Source organism: Mytilus galloprovincialis, chromosome 7 (assembly GCF_965363235.1).
Source record: "Mytilus galloprovincialis chromosome 7, xbMytGall1.hap1.1, whole genome shotgun sequence".
Taxonomy (NCBI): domain Eukaryota; kingdom Metazoa; phylum Mollusca; class Bivalvia; order Mytilida; family Mytilidae; genus Mytilus; species Mytilus galloprovincialis.
In genome coordinates, this window is record NC_134844.1 from 84,390,302 (window position 1) to 84,409,264 (window position 18,963).

Genomic DNA, 18,963 nt, shown 5'->3' on the forward strand with positions numbered 1-18,963 from the left:
AAACACCGACAACAGTTTGTATTTAGGCGGGAAAGAACTTTAAATCCAAGATGTGTTTCTAGAATTATCTTACCAAACACATGATTAAAACTTTTTATGTTATACAGCAAACTGATTAATTAAAATTTATGACGATTTATCGAATAAAGTTTATTATTCAACTATACCTTAAAAAATCTAAATTATAAAATTTAGAGAGTAATATAATTGTCTAAGCACGTGGTTCCGATAGCTCGATCTTTTCACTTCCGGTAATCTTTCAGGTTGGAAGCATGTCTTTTTTATCCCCTAATTTTCACCTATTTTCTTAAAATTAATCTAAACAATAAGTTAAACTTGTTGAATAAAGATATTTTTTACTATGAATAGCTTCTTTTTCTTGCAGAATGCCACCAAAAGGACCTTTACAGTCCGTTCAAGTCTACGGTCGAAAGGTAAAACTGTAAATTAATTTCTTGAGCACATTCATGACATTCAGCACATAAAGGGCTATTCTAAATAAACTTTAATTAAAAATACGAACCCCTGCTCGATACTTACACTGGTTTTATTTGAAAACTGACTCGTAACAAAAGCTTAGCCAATTATGACTCGTGGGCTACAGATAAACAGCAATTAATATGCACTACACAACAGATGATTATCTGATACTGTTTACATACCTGTTCAACAAATACAATACAAAAAGTATAGAAATAAGGACAAAATAAAACATGAATTAGAAAACTGTCAAACATTTTGCATCAAATTTTAGTCTCAACTTCTGCCGAAAATCTCAATGCTGACTAGACTTTAGTCCAAACACAGGGGCTTGTTACAATTGCCGGTGTCATATGGTATTTTGAACCCCATGGTAAAATGACCCCGGGGTCAAAATACCGCTATGGTAAATTGAACCCCCTCATGTTAAATTGAACCCCCCCTGTATGGAAAATTGAACCCCCATGGTAAATTGAACCCCCCTGTTTTTTTAATTCTAGATGATTAATAAAACATTTAACATTATATAAAAGCTAATCAAATATTAAAAATCATTAATACAAGAAGGGGAGGTCAATTTTCAATGATTGGTTAAAAGAAAAATATTTGCTTGGTATAATGCTCTGAAGTCTTAACCAACAAAATTTCAATCAAAAAACTTCTGAAAGCATTATAACTAGACCATATAGCTTGGACACTTTAATTCTTTGAAATTTGTAATATTTATATAGAATGGTAGACTTAAGTTTTGATTCTCCATGGTAAAAAAAGGGGGAGGGGGTCAAATTACCATGGCTCAGTTAATCTAAAAAGTAAAATTTTCAAAACATCTTTTCAAGCTACTAAAATAAATACAAACTTCTTATTGGAGTATAATAAATATGGAAAGGAGTTACAGTAGCTAGATATTTTAGCATTAAAGGTCTTTAGATGTATAGTAGGGGGCTCAATATACCATGGTAGGGGGGTCAAATTAACATGCCATGGCAAAGTAAAATTTTCGAAACATCTTTTCCAGCATGGTAAATACATTCAAACTACTATTTGGAGTATTATAACTATGTTAAGGAGTTAAAATAGCTAGAATTTTTGAAATTCAAGGTCTATAGTAGGGGGTTCAATATACCGCAGGGGGGTCAAAATACCATGGCTAAGTAAAATTTTCAAAATATCTTTTCCAGCATATTTAATACATACAAACTACTTATTTGGGTACTATAACTATGATAAGGAGTTAAAATAGCTAGAATTTTTGAAATTTAAGGTCTAAATATAGTAGGGGGTTCAATATACCGCATAGGGTCAAAATACCATGGTTAAGTAAAATTTTCAAAATATCTTTTCCAGTTTATTAAATACATACAAACTACGTATTGGAGTATAATAACTATGTAAAGAAGCTAGAATAGATTGAGTTTTTGAAATTCAAGGTCTATAGTAGGGGGTTCAATATACCGCAGGGGGGTCAAAATACCATGGCAAAGTAAAATTTTCAAAATATCTTTTCCAGCATATTTAATACATACAAACTACTTATTGGGGTATTATAACTATGTTAATGAGTTAGAATAGCTAGAATTTTTGAAATTTAAGGTCTATATATAGTAGGGGGTTCAATATACCGCATAGGGTCAAAATACCATGGCTAAGTAAAATTTTCAAAATATCTTTTCCAGTATGTTTAATACATACAAACTACTTATTTGGGTATTATAACTATGTTAAGAAGTTAAAATAGCTAGAATTCTTGAAATTCAAGGTCTATAGTAGGGGGTTCAATATACCGCAGGGGGGTCAAAATACCATGGCTAAGTAAAATTTTCAAAATATCTTTTCCAGTTTATTAAATACATACAAACTACTTCTTGAAGTATTATAACTATGTTAAGGAGTTAGAATAGCTTGAATTTTTGAAATTCAAGGTCTATAGTAGGGGGTTCAATATACCGCAGGGGGGTCAAAATACCATGGCTAAGTAAAATTTTCAAAATATCTTTTCCAGTTTATTAAATACATACAAACTACTTATTGGAGTATTATAACTATGTTAAGGATTCAGAATAGCTTGGATTTTTAAAATTCAAGGTCTATAGTAAGGGGTTCAATATACCGCAGGGGGGTCAAAATACCATGGCTAAGTAAAATTTTCAAAATATCTTTTCCAGTTTATTAAATACATACAAACTACTTATTGGAGTATTATAAATATGTTAAGGAGTTAGAATAGATTGAATTTTTGAAATTCAAGGTCTATAGTAGGGGGTTCAATATACCGCAGGGGGGTCAAAATACCATGGCTAAGTAAAATTTTCAAAATATCTTTTCCAGCATATTTAATACATACAAACTACTTATTTGGGTACTATAACTATGATAAGGAGTTAAAATAGCTAGAATTTTTGAAATTTAAGGTCTAAATATAGTAGGGGGTTCAATATACCGCATAGGGTCAAAATACCATGGTTAAGTAAAATTTTCAAAATATCTTTTCCAGTTTATTAAATACATACAAACTACGTATTGGAGTATAATAACTATGTAAAGAAGCTAGAATAGATTGAGTTTTTGAAATTCAAGGTCTATAGTAGGGGGTTCAATATACCGCAGGGGGGTCAAAATACCATGGCAAAGTAAAATTTTCAAAATATCTTTTCCAGCATATTTAATACATACAAACTACTTATTGGGGTATTATAACTATGTTAAGGAGTTAGAATAGCTAGAATTTTTGAAATTTAAGGTCTATATATAGTAGGGGGTTCAATATACCGCATAGGGTCAAAATACCATGGCTAAGTAAAATTTTCAAAATATCTTTTCCAGTATGTTTAATACATACAAACTACTTATTTGGGTATTATAACTATGTTAAGAAGTTAAAATAGCTAGAATTCTTGAAATTCAAGGTCTATAGTAGGGGGTTCAATATACCGCAGGGGGGTCAAAATACCATGGCTAAGTAAAATTTTCAAAATATCTTTTCCAGTTTATTAAATACATACAAACTACTTCTTGAAGTATTATAACTATGTTAAGGAGTTAGAATAGCTTGAATTTTTGAAATTCAAGGTCTATAGTAGGGGGTTCAATATACCGCAGGGGGGTCAAAATACCATGGCTAAGTAAAATTTTCAAAATATCTTTTCCAGTTTATTAAATACATACAAACTACTTATTGGAGTACTATAACTATGTTAAGGATTCAGAATAGCTTGGATTTTTAAAATTCAAGGTCTATAGTAAGGGGTTCAATATACCGCAGGGGGGTCAAAATACCATGGCTAAGTAAAATTTTCAAAATATCTTTTCCAGTTTATTAAATACATACAAACTACTTATTGGAGTATTATAAATATGTTAAGGAGTTAGAATAGATTGAATTTTTGAAATTCAAGGTCTATAGTAGGGGGTTCAATATACCGCAGGGGGGTCAAAATACCATGGCTAAGTAAAATTTTCAAAATATCTTTTCCAGCATATTTAATACATACAAACTACTTATTTGGGTACTATAACTATGATAAGGAGTTAAAATAGCTAGAATTTTTGAAATTTAAGGTCTAAATATAGTAGGGGGTTCAATATACCGCATAGGGTCAAAATACCATGGTTAAGTAAAATTTTCAAAATATTTTTTCCAGCATATTTAATACATACAAACTACGTATTGGAGTATAATAACTATGTAAAGAAGCTAGAATAGATTGAGTTTTTGAAATTCAAGGTCTATAGTAGGGGGTTCAATATACCGCAGGGGGTCAAAATACCATGGCAAAGTAAAATTTTCAAAATATCTTTTCCAGCATATTTAATACATACAAACTACTTATTGGGGTATTATAACTATGTTAAGGAGTTAGAATAGCTAGAATTTTTGAAATTTAAGGTCTATATATAGTAGGGGGTTCAATATACCGCATAGGGTCAAAATACCATGGCTAAGTAAAATTTTCAAAATATCTTTTCCAGTATGTAAAATACATACAACCTACTTATTGGAGTATTATAACTATGTTAAGGAGTTAGAATAGATTGAATTTTTGAAATTCAAGGTCTTGAGTAGGGGGTTCAATATACCGCAGGGGGGGTCAAAATACCATGGCTAAGTAAAATTTTCAAAATATCTTTTCCAGTATGTTTAATACATACAAACTACTTATTTGGGTATTATAACTATGTTAAGGAGTTAGAATAGCTAGAATTTTTGAAATTCAAGGTCTATAGTAGGGGGTTCAATATACCGCAGGGGGGGTCAAAATACCATGGCTAAGTTAAAGTTTCAAAATATCTTTTCCAGTATGTTAAATACATACAAACTACTAATTGAAATATTGTAACTATGTTAAGGAGTTAGAATAGATTGAATTTTTAAAATTCAAGGTCTTGAGTAGGGGGTTCAATATACCGCAGGGGGTTCAATATACCGCAGGGGGGTCAAAATACCATGGCTAAGTAAAATTTTCAAAACATCTTTTCCAGTATGTTAAATACATACAAACTACTTATTGGGTTATTATAACTATGTTAAGGAGTTAGAATTTTACCGCATTGTATTTTGACCCCGGGTTCACTTTTTAGGGGGTTCAAAATACCATATGACACCGGGTTTACTATCCATACGAACCCCTAAAAAAACACAAGGGAGGAAGCTCATTTGCGACAATGCTTCAAATTATTGCTGTAAAATTTTTCTAAGACTTTCACTTACTTTGTGACCTGGATAAATCTGTTCCCACTTGAATTATCTCTTCAATGACATATATTTATTACCTTAAGTAACCTCTATAACTATTGTAATCCTTAAAACAAACTCGACATTTCTGAAATAGAACGAATCGAGGCCCTAGATTTGAAAATGAAAGTACTAAAGCGACACCTACCGGAAAATATATTTTCGGCACTCTCGGGTGGTACCATAAATGTTATGTTTTTCGGAAGTCTTCTGTATTTTAGATTTCAATAATGTAAAAATTGGCGGGAATTATTAGGTACACACTGTCTTTCATCTTCATATTGTGGTAAACTCCCGTGTGAAAATACAGAAAAACATTAAAACAGATCAGTTGCCTGAAAACATGCATAGGATTTTCCATACTATACTTTTTCGACCTCTTTCCAAAAAAATCTGCCCCCTATTCAATATGGCCGAACTAACCATGAAGAGCCCTATTTATAACTATTTGGTAGACTTAAGCTTGCACAGAGGCAGATTAAAGCCAGAGCCTACTTTTTTTCTGGGAAAAAAAATGGTTGAATATATAGGGAATTTCTGAAGCATGACTGGAGCCCCTCTTGGGCAGTCAGTGGACCCCCACTTATGAAATTTTTTGGGATCTGCCACTGTAATCAGTGGTAATAGTAGTACATCTTACTGTGAGCGTGACATTGTGAAAAAGGAAAATTACAGGAAAGTGCACAATAAAGGTCCATTTAAAAAATTATTGCAAGTCAGAAGACTTCAAGAAATAAAGATGTAGGTACATAGTAACTATTAAATAAGCCACACGTGATGAAAGTATAACTACTTCCATGGCAATGATTGTCAGTGATTACTGTTACACACTCTGATTGGCACAATTTAGTTAATGAATAAATGTACCATAAAATTTATATAGAATCAAGGAGTTGTGGTGGTACAATTGTTCAATGAGACAACCATCCACTAAAGACCTACTAGGGACATGTATGTAAGCAAGACTTTGTTTAAGTCATACAGCTGGTCAGTGCATGAGAAACTACTTTTAAAACTTGCTGGATACATGTCTTAACCCTTTCAACGCTATACACGGCATATGCCGCGATGACACGCCGTCCGCCACTGCTATTCGCGGCATATGCCGCGATGACAACGGATTTTTCATAAGGACTCTTAAACCATTTGGTTTTCATTTGGGTTCTCTCTAATTTTTCCTTGTATGAATTGAGGATATGCAAGGTCTCATTTGCGCTTGAAATCCCGGCAATTTTTATTGTAAAATCATGCAGTAGAAAGAAAATTGAAGGAAAATAAAAACAAATATTTTGACAAATGCAAATGGTGGAAATCGGAAACGAAGCTGTAAATATTGAAATATTTCAGCATTTCTATGGCGAAACTGATGACAAGGATTAGTTAAAAGGTTTCTTGTTATCTCAATGTGTTTATTACATTCAATTCATGTGGGAAATATGATTTGATCGATCATTACGAGACGTAGAAAAAGGGGTGGAAACGGAGGTTGACTGAAAATTTTGAGGACGGAGCAACTGATTTGTGCCATGATTACATAATACGTTGTGTATGGTGCAATACGCTACGGAATCGATCAATTGGTGTCTCTTTTATTATATGGCAGATAAAAAAAACAAAATAGATGAAGACGAAAAGTAGTTTTTTTTCAAAATTCAACACAAATGTAACAAATTACACCTTTTACCTGTTAATTACCTGAAAATGCAGGTAACCTGATAAAATTTTACTGAAATAACTGCCTAACATTACAGTTCATACTCTTCTGAGCATTTTTCATGCAATAACTTCTTCTGTATCTCTTATAATAAAAAAGATACAGCAGTCTGAAAAGGAATATACTGTTCTATTGAATGAACACAAAAAAATGCAGCAGCAGCAGCCATTTTTCTATTTTTTTGTGTAGCGTTAAAAGGGTTAAAGTGTTATTATTTTCTGTGTTTACTGGTTTAGAAATTGTTATGCATGTGTTCATACAGAATTTCTAGAAATAAAGAAAAGAGAACACTGATTGTAGTTCTATCTCTAATAGTAAATCACTAGAGATTCTTAATGTTAGGTCCACTCTTAAATTTAGCCTCCTAAGATGAGTAAGATTTACAAGTGTCTTCAATCTAATGGAATAAATTTTTCTAGCTGTTCTAAAACATGTGCAATCTTAAAATGAATAACTTGAATTTTGAATAAAAGCTATGAAAAAATGCCATTTCCTGTTTAGCTCAAGTAATTATATATTACAAATGTAGTTGTATAAGATAAGAAATGATTAGTTATGCATGCTAAACAACTAGGAGAGAAGATGTGATCATGAAGGTTATATAAGTAAGAGAAAAAATGACTTTTTAAACATTTTTGACTTGACCACTTCTATGCCACACATGATGATAGAATATTATATCAATGATTGTCAGTGATTGATGTTACACACTCTCTGATTGGCATAGAAGTAGTACAATGGTCAGTTGATACAAGATAATTTCAACGAGACTGCATTCATACGGTGTTCCTCTAATCTTGTATAGTGCAGTTCTGAATGCAGTTAGTTTTTTTGTTTGAATTGTTTTACATTGTCATTTCTTGGTCTTTTATAGATGGTTATGGGGTATGGGCATTGCTAATTGTTGAAGCCTGTACGGTGACCTATAGTTGTTACTTCCTGTGTCATTTTGGTCTCTTTTGAAGAGTTGTCTCCTTGGCAATCATACCACATCTTCTTTTTTTATATCAACATGTTGGATCACATTTTGCATCAATTTTGCAGTACTTATTCAGTCAGTAGATACTAAATCAAGCTTAATACATACTTGTGATCTATTGTATTAGTCCAAATTTAACCCCAATCTTTAGTAATTGTCTTTAGTTTATGTGTTTTGGGCTTACTGTTTCATTGTCGCATACAGGTAGTAAATTCTACTTGTGGTAAAAGTCAACATTTCTCGACAACAAATATATATTCTTGTTATTTAATTTTCTAAAATATATTTGACCAGAAGCCCATAGTTTTGTCATTAAAATGAGCTGCCGCTGTTGAGAAATAACTCATTTGATTTTAATACCTGCATCTTTTAAACTTATGTTTGCAAATTCATACTTATGCCACAAATGATGAAAGTATAACTACTTCCATGGCAATGACTGTCAGTGATTACTGTTACACACTCTGATTGGCATAATTTAATTTTTTGATTACCTCTTCAGGAAATGAAATTTGATCATGAAATGTATGATTTTTTTTTCTTCATTAGTGTTTGATTAAGCAGGTTTATTGGTTGATAAAATTGGAAAAACTATTTCTATGTATAAACATGTCTGAAAAGCTTCCAGAAGAACTCTTAGAGTATTAAAATATTAGTTCATAAGTTATTTTGTTGCTTATCACTGTATATGACACCACTTAGGGACAACATCAAAAGATCGATGTAGGATAAGAAACTTAAATCAAATAGTTTGGGGGTGGGGGTCAACATTGCTGCAAGTTTTGTTAATCTAAAATCGATTTTACATATATCCCTATTGGTCAATCAATTTTTCCCAAATAAAGTTAAGAGAGGGGGTGTGGGGGTCAGTGAAAAAACTATGTGAATTAAGTTTTTTATCCTTCATTGAACTTTTGATGTCGTCCCTTATACCTCCAAACAACCCTTTGTACAAAACTATATTATCTATTAAGACCATCGTCATTTACACATATAAATATTAAGAGAAAATATTATGCGAGACCTCATATCAATGACTGATAATAACATGTTTAGCATTTTCATTTTTTCTGGATTTTGTCTTAAGGCCAAAAAAAAAAATAGGTGTGTTTCCTGTTGCATGCCCCAAAAAATTAGGGTCGGTAGGTAGGTATTTTTTTTTTTTTTTTTTTTTTTTTTACTGGTCTGCTTCGGTTGTTTTTTGTGTATTTTTATAATCAGTTCAAAAGTGTCAGATTCTGGAACAACACACTTGAATTTAAAGTCCCTCACATTAAAAAGCTGCACAACTTCCCCAACTGTCAATGTGGGAGATATTTCATGGTTTTTTCCAGTCACAGTAAATTCATTGTTCTTTTAATCCAAAGTCATGATACTGATTGAATATATCAATAAAGGTGGTAGAATTAGAAAATGGGGCTATTATACTTTTTATACGACCGCAAATTTTGAAAAAATTTTCGTCGTATATTGCTATCACGTTGGCGTCGGCGTCGGCGTCGTCGTCCGGCGTCCGAATACTTTTAGTTTTCGCACTCTAACTTTAGTAAAAGTGAATAGAAATCTATGAAATTTTAACACAAGGTTTATGACCATAAAAGGAAGGTTGGTATTGATTTTGGGAGTTTTGGTCCCAACATTTTAGGAATAAGGGGCCAAAAAGGGCCCAAATAAGCATTTTCTTGGTTTTCGCACCATAACTTTAGTTTAAGTTAATAGAAATCTATGAAATTTTGACACAAGGTTTATGACCACAAAAGAAAGATTGGGATTGATTTTGGGAGTTTTGGTTTCAATAGTTTAGGAATAAGGGGCCAATAAAGGGCCCAAATAAGCATTTTTCTTGGTTTTTGCACAATAACCTTAGGTTAATATAAGTAAATAGAAATCTATGAAATTTAAACACAATGTTTATGACCACAAAAGGAAGGTTGGTATTGATTTTGGGAGTTTAGGACCCAACAGTTTAGGAATTAGGGGCCAAAAAGGGACCCAAATAAGCATTTTTCTTGGTTTTCGCACTATAATGTTAGTATAAGTAAATACAAATCTATGAAATTTAAACACAAGGCTTATGACCATAAAAGGAAGGTTGGTATTAATTTTGGGAGTTTTGGTCCCAACAATTTAGGAATAAGGGGCCCAAAGGGTCCAAAATTAAACTTTGTTTGATTTCATCAAAATTGAATAATTGGGGTTCTTTGATATGCCGAATCTAACTGTATATGTAGATTCTCAACTTTTGGTCCCGTTTTCAAATTGGTCTACATTAAGGTCCAAAGGGTCCAAAATTAAACTAAGTTTGATTTTGACAAAAAATGAATCGGTTGGGTTCTTTGATATGTTGAATCTAAAAATGTACTTAGATTCTTGATTATTGAAGTTTTTTGGTCCAGTTTTCAAATTGGTCTACATTAAGGTCCAAAGGGTCCAAAATTAAACTTTGTTTGATTTCATCAAAAATTGAATCCTTGGGGTTCTTTGATATGCCAAATCTAACTGTGTATGTAGATTCTTCATTTTTGGTCCTGTTTTCAAATTTCAAATTCTACATTAAAGTCCAAAGGGTCCAAAATTAAACTAAGTTTGATTTTAACAAAAATTGAATTCTTGGGCCTCTTTGATATGCTGAATGTACATGTACTTAGATTTTTGATTATGGGCCCAGTTTTCAAGTTGGTCCAAATCAGGATCTAAAATTATTATATTAAGTATTGTGCAATAGCAAGTCTTTTCAATTGCACAATATTATGAAATAGCAAATTTTTTTTTAATTAGAGTTATCTTTCTTTGTCCAGAATAGTAAGCAAGAAATATCCTATTGCACAATATGCATAGCAAGAATTGTTTTTAATTGGAGTTATCTTTCTTTGTCCAGAATCAACTTAAATCTTTGTTATATACAATATACAATGTATATACACTTTTTACTACCAACTGATAAATTTAAATAATCTTTACCATTCAGTGATAACAAGCAGTTTTTTTACATCTTAATATTTTATGATGTATTTAAATGAGTAGTTATTGTTGCAAACTCCATTAGAAATTTTAATTGATATCAGTTTTGAAAAAGGGAAAGGGGGATGTGAAAAAAAAGGGGGGGGGTTAAATTTTTCTCATTTCAGATTTCATAAATAAAAAGAAAATTTCTTCAAACATTTTTTTGAGAGGATTAATATTCAACAGCATAGTGATTTGCTCAAAGGCAAAAAAACCTTTTAAGTTCATTAGACCACATTCATTCTGTGTCAGAAACCTATGCTGTGTCAACTATTTAATTTTAGATTTAAAAAGTTTGAAGAAGAAATCTTTAATTGATTTGTAAAATCTTGGCATTTGTTTTGTGTAAAAAAAACCCATGTAATGTCAAAAATTTGATCACAATCCAAATTCAGAGCTGTATCATGCTTGAATGTTTTGTCCATACTTGCCCCAACTGTTCAGGGTTCGACCTCTGCGGTCGTATAAAGCTGCGCCCTGCGGAGCACCTGGTTTTCTCGTTCCTGTGTGGACACTCATCGATTGTTATTGATAACACACTTTGACTGATGGCCATAGCAGAAGCCATGCCGTTGTTTGACTTCAATCTGTATCACACAAATGCTTACTGTATTAAAATTTTATTTGAAATCAAACGTTTAAAAGATGCCATTCAAAGGCTATACTAAACAAAAACCGTTTCCGGAAAAAAACAAAAAAAATCCGGATTTTTTTTTTTTATTTTTTTTTCAAAAAAGTTAGGGTCGGCACCAAAAAATTAGGGTCGGTCGGGAGATTGGAAACACACCTATTTTTTTTTTTTTGGCCTAATAAATGGAAAGTTTCTTTTAAAGAGTAGATACATTATCTTGGTTGAATGAGTATTTACAAAGAAAATGTGAAGAAGCAATGACTTTCCTTTCTTGACGTCCTTTCTTGGGAGTACTGAATAAACCATATGTATTATATGAAATACTTATGCCACACATGATGAAAGTATAACTACTTCCATGGCAATGATTGTCAGTGATTAGTGTTACACACTCTGATTGGCATAGATCACAATTTGTAATCTTTAGGAAGTGAATGATCTATCCTTTTATTTAATTGTTATTTTAATATTTTTAATTAAACATGTCTGCCAAAGGTTTCAGAAAGGGTGGGATTGTATCCTGTAGTTTCATGATACAATTCACAGAAAATCTTTAATGATGAAAAATTTCAAGTTTTTAACAATTTAATTCGTAAAACATTTTGTTGCATATTAAATATATCATGTTTATTTTTACACTACATGTACAGTGTAGTGTAAACAAGTTGAATGTATTTTTTATTTAACCCATTCTTGCTGATTTCAAGCAGAAATTTTATGCAGGAAACATACCAATGATTGAAATAAACATGTTCACCCTTTAGTGTTCTGGATGTCGTCATGGTTTATAGTCTTTTAAGAATAGAAAGTTATTCTCAAACCAAATATTTAAATAAATAAAAATAAACCTAGAAGTCCTTTTCAAGAACTACCGGAGTAATAATCTAAAAAATAAGATAACAATTGTACAGCAGATGAAAGCTCTTCAAATACTTATGCCACACATGATGAAAGTACAACTACTTCCATGGCAATGACTGTCAGTGATTAATGTTACACACTCTGATTGGCATTGTTGAGATGTCCTACTTGCATGTATATCTGTGGCAAAATAGGCTAATGAATTCCTAATGAATTCATTTTATTACTACATTTGTACTTCACTTTTGAGTCTGGATCATACATTTTTGTGATCCTGGTGAAGTGCAAGTGTTTTCCCCTTTATAACGGTCAAGTATTTAGTTATAAAAATGATGCCATCAGCTTTTTCTAATGATCATGAGAATGATATAAATATTAATGTTTACCAAGATATAACTAAACAATTCTTTTACTCGGTTAACATTCAATACTTATACAACAGCTAGCCCTTTAGATACAGGCTTATTAAAGGGTAGGCCAAAAACCCAAAGTTAGTGTTATGGCCCTTTTACATTTGATTATATTAAAGGGTCAGTTAAAAGCCAAAATTTATAGTTATGACCCTTCCTCATTTTTAGATGAAGATTAAAAGGTAGTTTACCTTTGCTGGTCTTGACATTGCATTGAACATGTGTCTATTACATGTTGATAATTGTGTTCTTTTCTGTCAATAAATGATTGTATAAAAATGATGTTATTGTTTATTTCAGAAAACTGCCACGGCTGTAGCCCACTGCAAGAGAGGATCAGGTTTAATCAAAGTCAATGGCAGACCTTTAGATTTACTGGAACCACAAGTTCTAAGATATAAGGTATTGTGTAAACCTATACCTTCACTGTGTAAACCTATACCTTCATCAGATAAGGCTGTCACTGACATGAAAGAAGTTCTTCTGAAATGTCAAATAATTTTGCTGCATTATAGCTCACAGCTGTGTATCCCAAGCTCTGTCTGACCAACAAAATGTTACAAAAAATCGTTTGGTCAGAAAGAAATATTTAGAATTTTAGTTGACATTTATAGTAGAAAAGGTCAAATTTCTTTTCGTTCCAACAAATCCTAAATCAGTTTGGCACAGACTGAACGGATTGTTAGGATTGTGCATTTAAATTAAACTTGAGTTCATGCAAATGGAAGGGTACTCGTGATGAAACTGTGACCGTTCTGCTTTAAACTGAGATTAGCTGAGGACAATCATCACAGCGCTCTGATGGTGACCATTCAATTATACATTGTAGCAATAGGTCATGGCAGTTAAGATCTCAATAGATTAAATCCTTGCTTCATTTTCTTGTTCATATTTAAAGTCTCTCTTTTATAGACATATATATAGATGTAGTTTCTATCAAGCTTGAATATTGTATTTAAATTTGCCCCAACTGTTCGACATCTGTGCTCATATTAGGCTGAGCTGAGCGAAGCATTTTATTTTAATGATTTGGAAAATAACTTTTTCTAAATAAAAAACAAAAAGTGTTGATTGGTCCTAGTAGTTGCTGTATATTTCATTTAGGTATGACAGTCTTTACTACAAACCATTTAATTGAGCAACAAATAAAAACACAAAATAATGTAAAAGATTAATATAATATGAAACTGTTTGCAACATTTTTTTATGGTTTTTCATAATAAATTATCATGATTGTATAGATGCTAATGATGATACTGTGACAGTTCTGCTTTTAACTGATAATTATTGAGGACAATCATCACAGCGCTCTGATGGTATTATACAAAGTTTTCTCCAGATGCTGACCAGTATACTTGTATGCTTGACCAACAATCAACTAACTCAATCTTAATGTTTGTTTTAGTCTTGAAAACTTGAGTGGTAAAAATTTACAATATTAAACTAATGCCTTTAACTCATCATTGCCCTGCAAGTGTTAAAAAAAAAGACAATCCAAAAGTTCATAAACATATGCATGATCAAGGCAATCTTTGGAAAAGATGTTAATTTACAAGTAAATTTTTAAGGCTTGTTCATATATATATATATATATACATATATCAAATATCTTTGTTCTTGTCCAATATCATTTCAACACAAGTTTTACACTACAAAATTGTCTAACCATTATATGGATAAAATTGTAATGAAATTGCCACTTGTAGACTTATCGTTTTGTTGGTGTATCATATAATAAATTGTCATGATTGTATAGATGCTAATGATGATACTGTGACAGTTCTGCTTTTAACTGATAAATATTGAGGACAATCATCACAGCGCTCTGATGGTATTATACAAAGTTTTTTCCAGATGATAAAGTTGAAGTCCAATCAACTTGAAACTTAGTACACATGTTCCCTATGATATGAACTTTCTTATTTTAATACCAAATTAGAGATTTTACCCTATTTTCATGGTCCACTGAACATAGAAAGTGATAGTGTGGATGGGGCATCCATGTACTAGGGACACATTCTTGTTATCGTTTATCTCATCAATATATGGACACTTGTAGACATGTTGTATTTCTGGGGCCCAGATGAGGTGCAGTAGTCTAGGGAAATGGTGTAGCTTGTCAACCCGGTTGTATTTTTTGTACACTTTGTAAACATAACAATAGATACATGTATGAAGTTAAAATTAATTGTGCAATTCACCCTGTTCAAAAATTATATTTTCTTTGATTTAAATCATTTTAATAGTTAAGACTGAAAATTTGTATGTTTATCTGTATGATGATACTGTGACAGTTCTGCTTTTAACTGATAATTATTGAGGACAATCATCACAGCGCTCTGATAGAATCATACAAAGTTTTTTTTCTGGTGTTGAGTTGTAATAATCAGTATGCACTTAACCACCAACCTGGGTAGTGGCCATGGGTGTATAAAACAATTTTTCATACAATAATACATTATAATTTTGAATACAATTGTTGAGATTGGTCTATTCTGGGAAATCCCCCATGTATTAAATTCTGGAATATCCTTGTCATGTTAAATTTGTAGTTGCATGTCTTTTCAATTGTCCCTTTTGTTAAATGAAAACCAGGACAGGAATGATATCAAATTTAGGTTGGAGTTGTAAACTTAATGCATGTCTGAACTATGATGCATAAAGCATTCACTGTTCTACACAATTTAAGTTTGTCAAATGCAAGTTTTCTTGTACATTGTTTCACATTCTCTCTAGGCATAAAAGTTATTTCTAATTTTCACTTTCATATGACTTGCTGAGTTTCAAGAGTAGTCTAGATCTGCATGAGGGAATTAAACTATTTAACTGAAGTTGACTCTATCTGTTATAATATTGTATTACAAGCTACTTTACATGATTAAAGTATAAACATCAGAAATCATAATTAATCGTACAAATCTGACATTCTGGTCAAATTTATATTTGCCAATTTGGAATGTTATATTGGACTTTGAAAATTTGTATGTTTATCTGTATGATGATACTGTGACAGTTCTGCTTTTAACTGATAATTATTGAGGACAATCATCACAGCGCTCTGATGGTATTATACAAAGTTTGTTCATGTCGAAAAACAATTAGATGTAGTTATGATACTTTGAACAATGTTTACAAGCTTAGTCACACAAGTTTTGTAAGAAATTGAAGTGTTCTCTTTCATGTCTTGTCACAAAGTTTGGTATTTGTTAGGCCTTTGTTCGGCTTTTGCTTCAACTTTTACTCTTGTGTCCATTCTTTCATGTTGAATTGAATAGATTTAATCAATGATAGAAGAACTGTATAAGTACTGAATTAGTGGCATTGCAATTCTACTTGAATACATTTTTAAAGCATGCTACCTTTTGTGCTCTGTAGAAACTATAATGGACAAGCTAAGACCACATGATGAACATACAGTTAATTATTTGAATGTCATTAATTTCAGCTCCAGGAACCAGTTTTACTGCTAGGAAAAGAGAAGTTTGCTGGAGTTGACATCAGAGTCAGAGTTAAAGGTGGTGGACATATTGCACAGATATATGGTACGTTTATATTAGGGTCAAAATATTGCTCGTTAAAAAAAACAATTCTCAATACTCAGAAATAGGACAGACATTGGAAGGTTGAAAAAAAGTCCAGAAAACAAAATCTTTTATTTTATGAATGGCTTTCATTTATTTTGACTTTATTGAACCATAAAACTAATTTTTGACTCTTCATTATGTAAAATGTGAAGAGTCAAAAATTAGTTTTATGGTTCAATAAAGTCAAAATAAATTATTGCCATTCATTATAAATAAATTTCTATGAAAAAAATAGGCTCAAAGAACTTTTAATACTATTTATATTAAAACAATAACAACATACACACATGTTGGCGTATGAATACACAACATCAGAATGGGCGTGTCTCCATAAAAATTGATAACATTGAAAATAAAACTAATACTTTTAACCAATCAGAAGACAGTAAATACACCAAATTTATTTATTTCTCTATACAACCTACAAATTGTATTGGAATAGTCAATGTTTACCTTTTCTAAATATGAATGGAATGCTTTCCACATGACTTTAAACTAGCAGCAATCAATCAAAAGATGTTGGACAGAAGAATATTGCACGCTTCAATTCATTTTGTTCAATACAACTATAGACAACTAAATTTTGCAGTGCTTTGAAATCTTATCCAGTTGGTCAACATGTTCACAATGTAGCTATGAATATATAGACTATAGCTATGTAAACTGTACTTTGTACTTTGTACAGTTTACAAAGATAAAGAAAATCAAAAAAAATAATTTTATTTCTGTTTTATTTTACTTTCATAATTTGTTTCATACATTTATGTAGTGCAACAAGATATCAGTAAATACTTGTTTCAAAAAATGAAATTGAATTTTAACATGTAGGAGTTAAAGATTTACAATCTGTCAAGAAAAATTAAATTATTGTGATAAACCTCATTAAGTTTTCTTGCCCTTTCATTTTGAAAAGAAAATGTAGTATTCCCTTTGCTGTGCAATCAAAATTTCAAAATAACTAATGTGCTGAGTACTTGATTTTGAAATAAGTCTTGTTACAAAGGTTACTCAAGATGATAATGTGACAGTTCTGCTTTTCACTGAGATTAGCTGAGGACAATCAACACAGCGCTCTGATGGTGACCATAAATTCGTTATAATAGACCAAAACAAAGTTTTGAATTTAAAGTTTTACCAAAGGTTTGATATAAATTCTGTACTATTCAGTTTGAAAGACTGAAAGAAATAGTCTTATTCTTTAGGAAGATTGTAACTATTATAAGTCAAATACAATCACATTAATAATGAATATTTTATATTTCAGCTATCAGACAGGCTATCTCAAAGTCTCTTGTAGCTTACTATCAGAAATGTAAGTGTATAATTAAATAAGCAAACAATTTTTTTGCCATGTTGATAAAAAGAAATAACTAGGAAAATAACACCAATCTACAAAACACTTTATAGAAAAACCAGATGTGATCTTATCTAAGGAAGGGTATGCAGTCCTTCTCCACATGTTGTCCTGTTAAATAAGTAGGTCAACAAAAATGCAGAATCTATATGAACTTGCCTTCAGAAATTGAAGTATAAGAAACAAATAAACTTTTTGAAGTATTCATGCACCCACAAAGAAAAGATATTCAATGATAAGTATGTTAATATTGTTGAAGAAGTTGCAGTAGACCAACTTTTACCTTCACTTCTGGGCAAGGGCAGATAACTGTTTATCTAGTCATAATCTGTGAAGGTGACAGCAAATATAAACCATAGTTAATCACAGGCTACCTTCTTATAGATCAGTCTGTTTCACTTCATGGTCACACATTTAAATTGTAACTGACAACATAGGCAAGTTTACCTAGTTCTAGTAATCACATAATTTCCCTTTATAAATATAGTCTTTTTAAAAATGGACAGTAATAGTACAATTTTACATGTCTCTATAGTTAAGTTGAAGACCATATGTTGATCTGAAGAGATCTTCTTGTTATGTTTTTGTGTTACTGTATATAACTGTCTAATTAACATATACCAAACTACTCTTTCAACAATCCATTTAATTTTGATGCTATAACTTTATTTAAGGATTGCTTTTGTAACAATTGATGATTTCATTTCAGATGTTGATGAGGCATCCAAGAAGGAAATCAAGGACATGTTAATCAGCTATGACAGGACATTATTGGTAGCTGATCCAAGACGGTGTGAGCCTAAGAAGTTTGGAGGTCCAGGTCCACGTGCTCGTTACCAGAAGTCATACCGTTAAAATGGACATTCTTCTGGTGTACATTTATCAGTAAAAAAAAAGAAAAAAATCTACCTTGTGTTTTGTGTATTTACTTTCCATCTCGATTGTTAATGTTTGAAATTATTTAAGTATCAAATATGATAAAAATATTTTTGACTTTAAAATAAGATGTGGGAAGTTGTCAATGAGACAGCTATCCATCAAGAACAAAGAATAAGAAGCTAAAAACTTGTTCCTGATTGCAGTTTTTGTCTTGTTGCCTTGCCTTGATGGAGTCAAAAAGCGAGACATAGGTATGCTGTTTATGGTGGCGTCAACAATGTATTAGTTTGTGATTAGGTCTAGTTTATGGTGAACCATAAGTGGTAGGTCAATCAT

The 18,963-nt window shown here is 31.4% G+C and overlaps 1 protein-coding gene across 1 annotated transcript; it reads left to right on the forward strand.

Moving 5' to 3' along the window:
- The first annotated feature begins 278 nt into the window (after positions 1-278).
- LOC143083869 (small ribosomal subunit protein uS9) lies at positions 279-18,656 on the forward strand. Its single transcript, XM_076260248.1, has 5 exons — positions 279-434; positions 13,111-13,212; positions 16,256-16,352; positions 17,659-17,706; positions 18,458-18,656. Exons 1-5 carry the CDS (start codon positions 387-389, stop codon positions 18,601-18,603), a joined length of 441 nt encoding a protein of 146 aa, XP_076116363.1. The 5' UTR covers positions 279-386; the 3' UTR covers positions 18,604-18,656.
- Positions 18,657-18,963: the final 307 nt, after the last annotated feature.

Excerpts from the sequence above, each read along its gene's own strand:
- LOC143083869 (XM_076260248.1), top strand. The coding sequence starts at position 387 with ATGCCACCAAAAGGACCTTTACAGTCCGTTCAAGTCTACGGTCGAAAG. Across the intron at positions 435-13,110 it reads TTCAAGTCTACGGTCGAAAG|AAAACTGCCACGGCTGTAGC; the intron begins GTAAAACTGTAA and ends TGTTTATTTCAG. Across the intron at positions 13,213-16,255 it reads CACAAGTTCTAAGATATAAG|CTCCAGGAACCAGTTTTACT; the intron begins GTATTGTGTAAA and ends CATTAATTTCAG.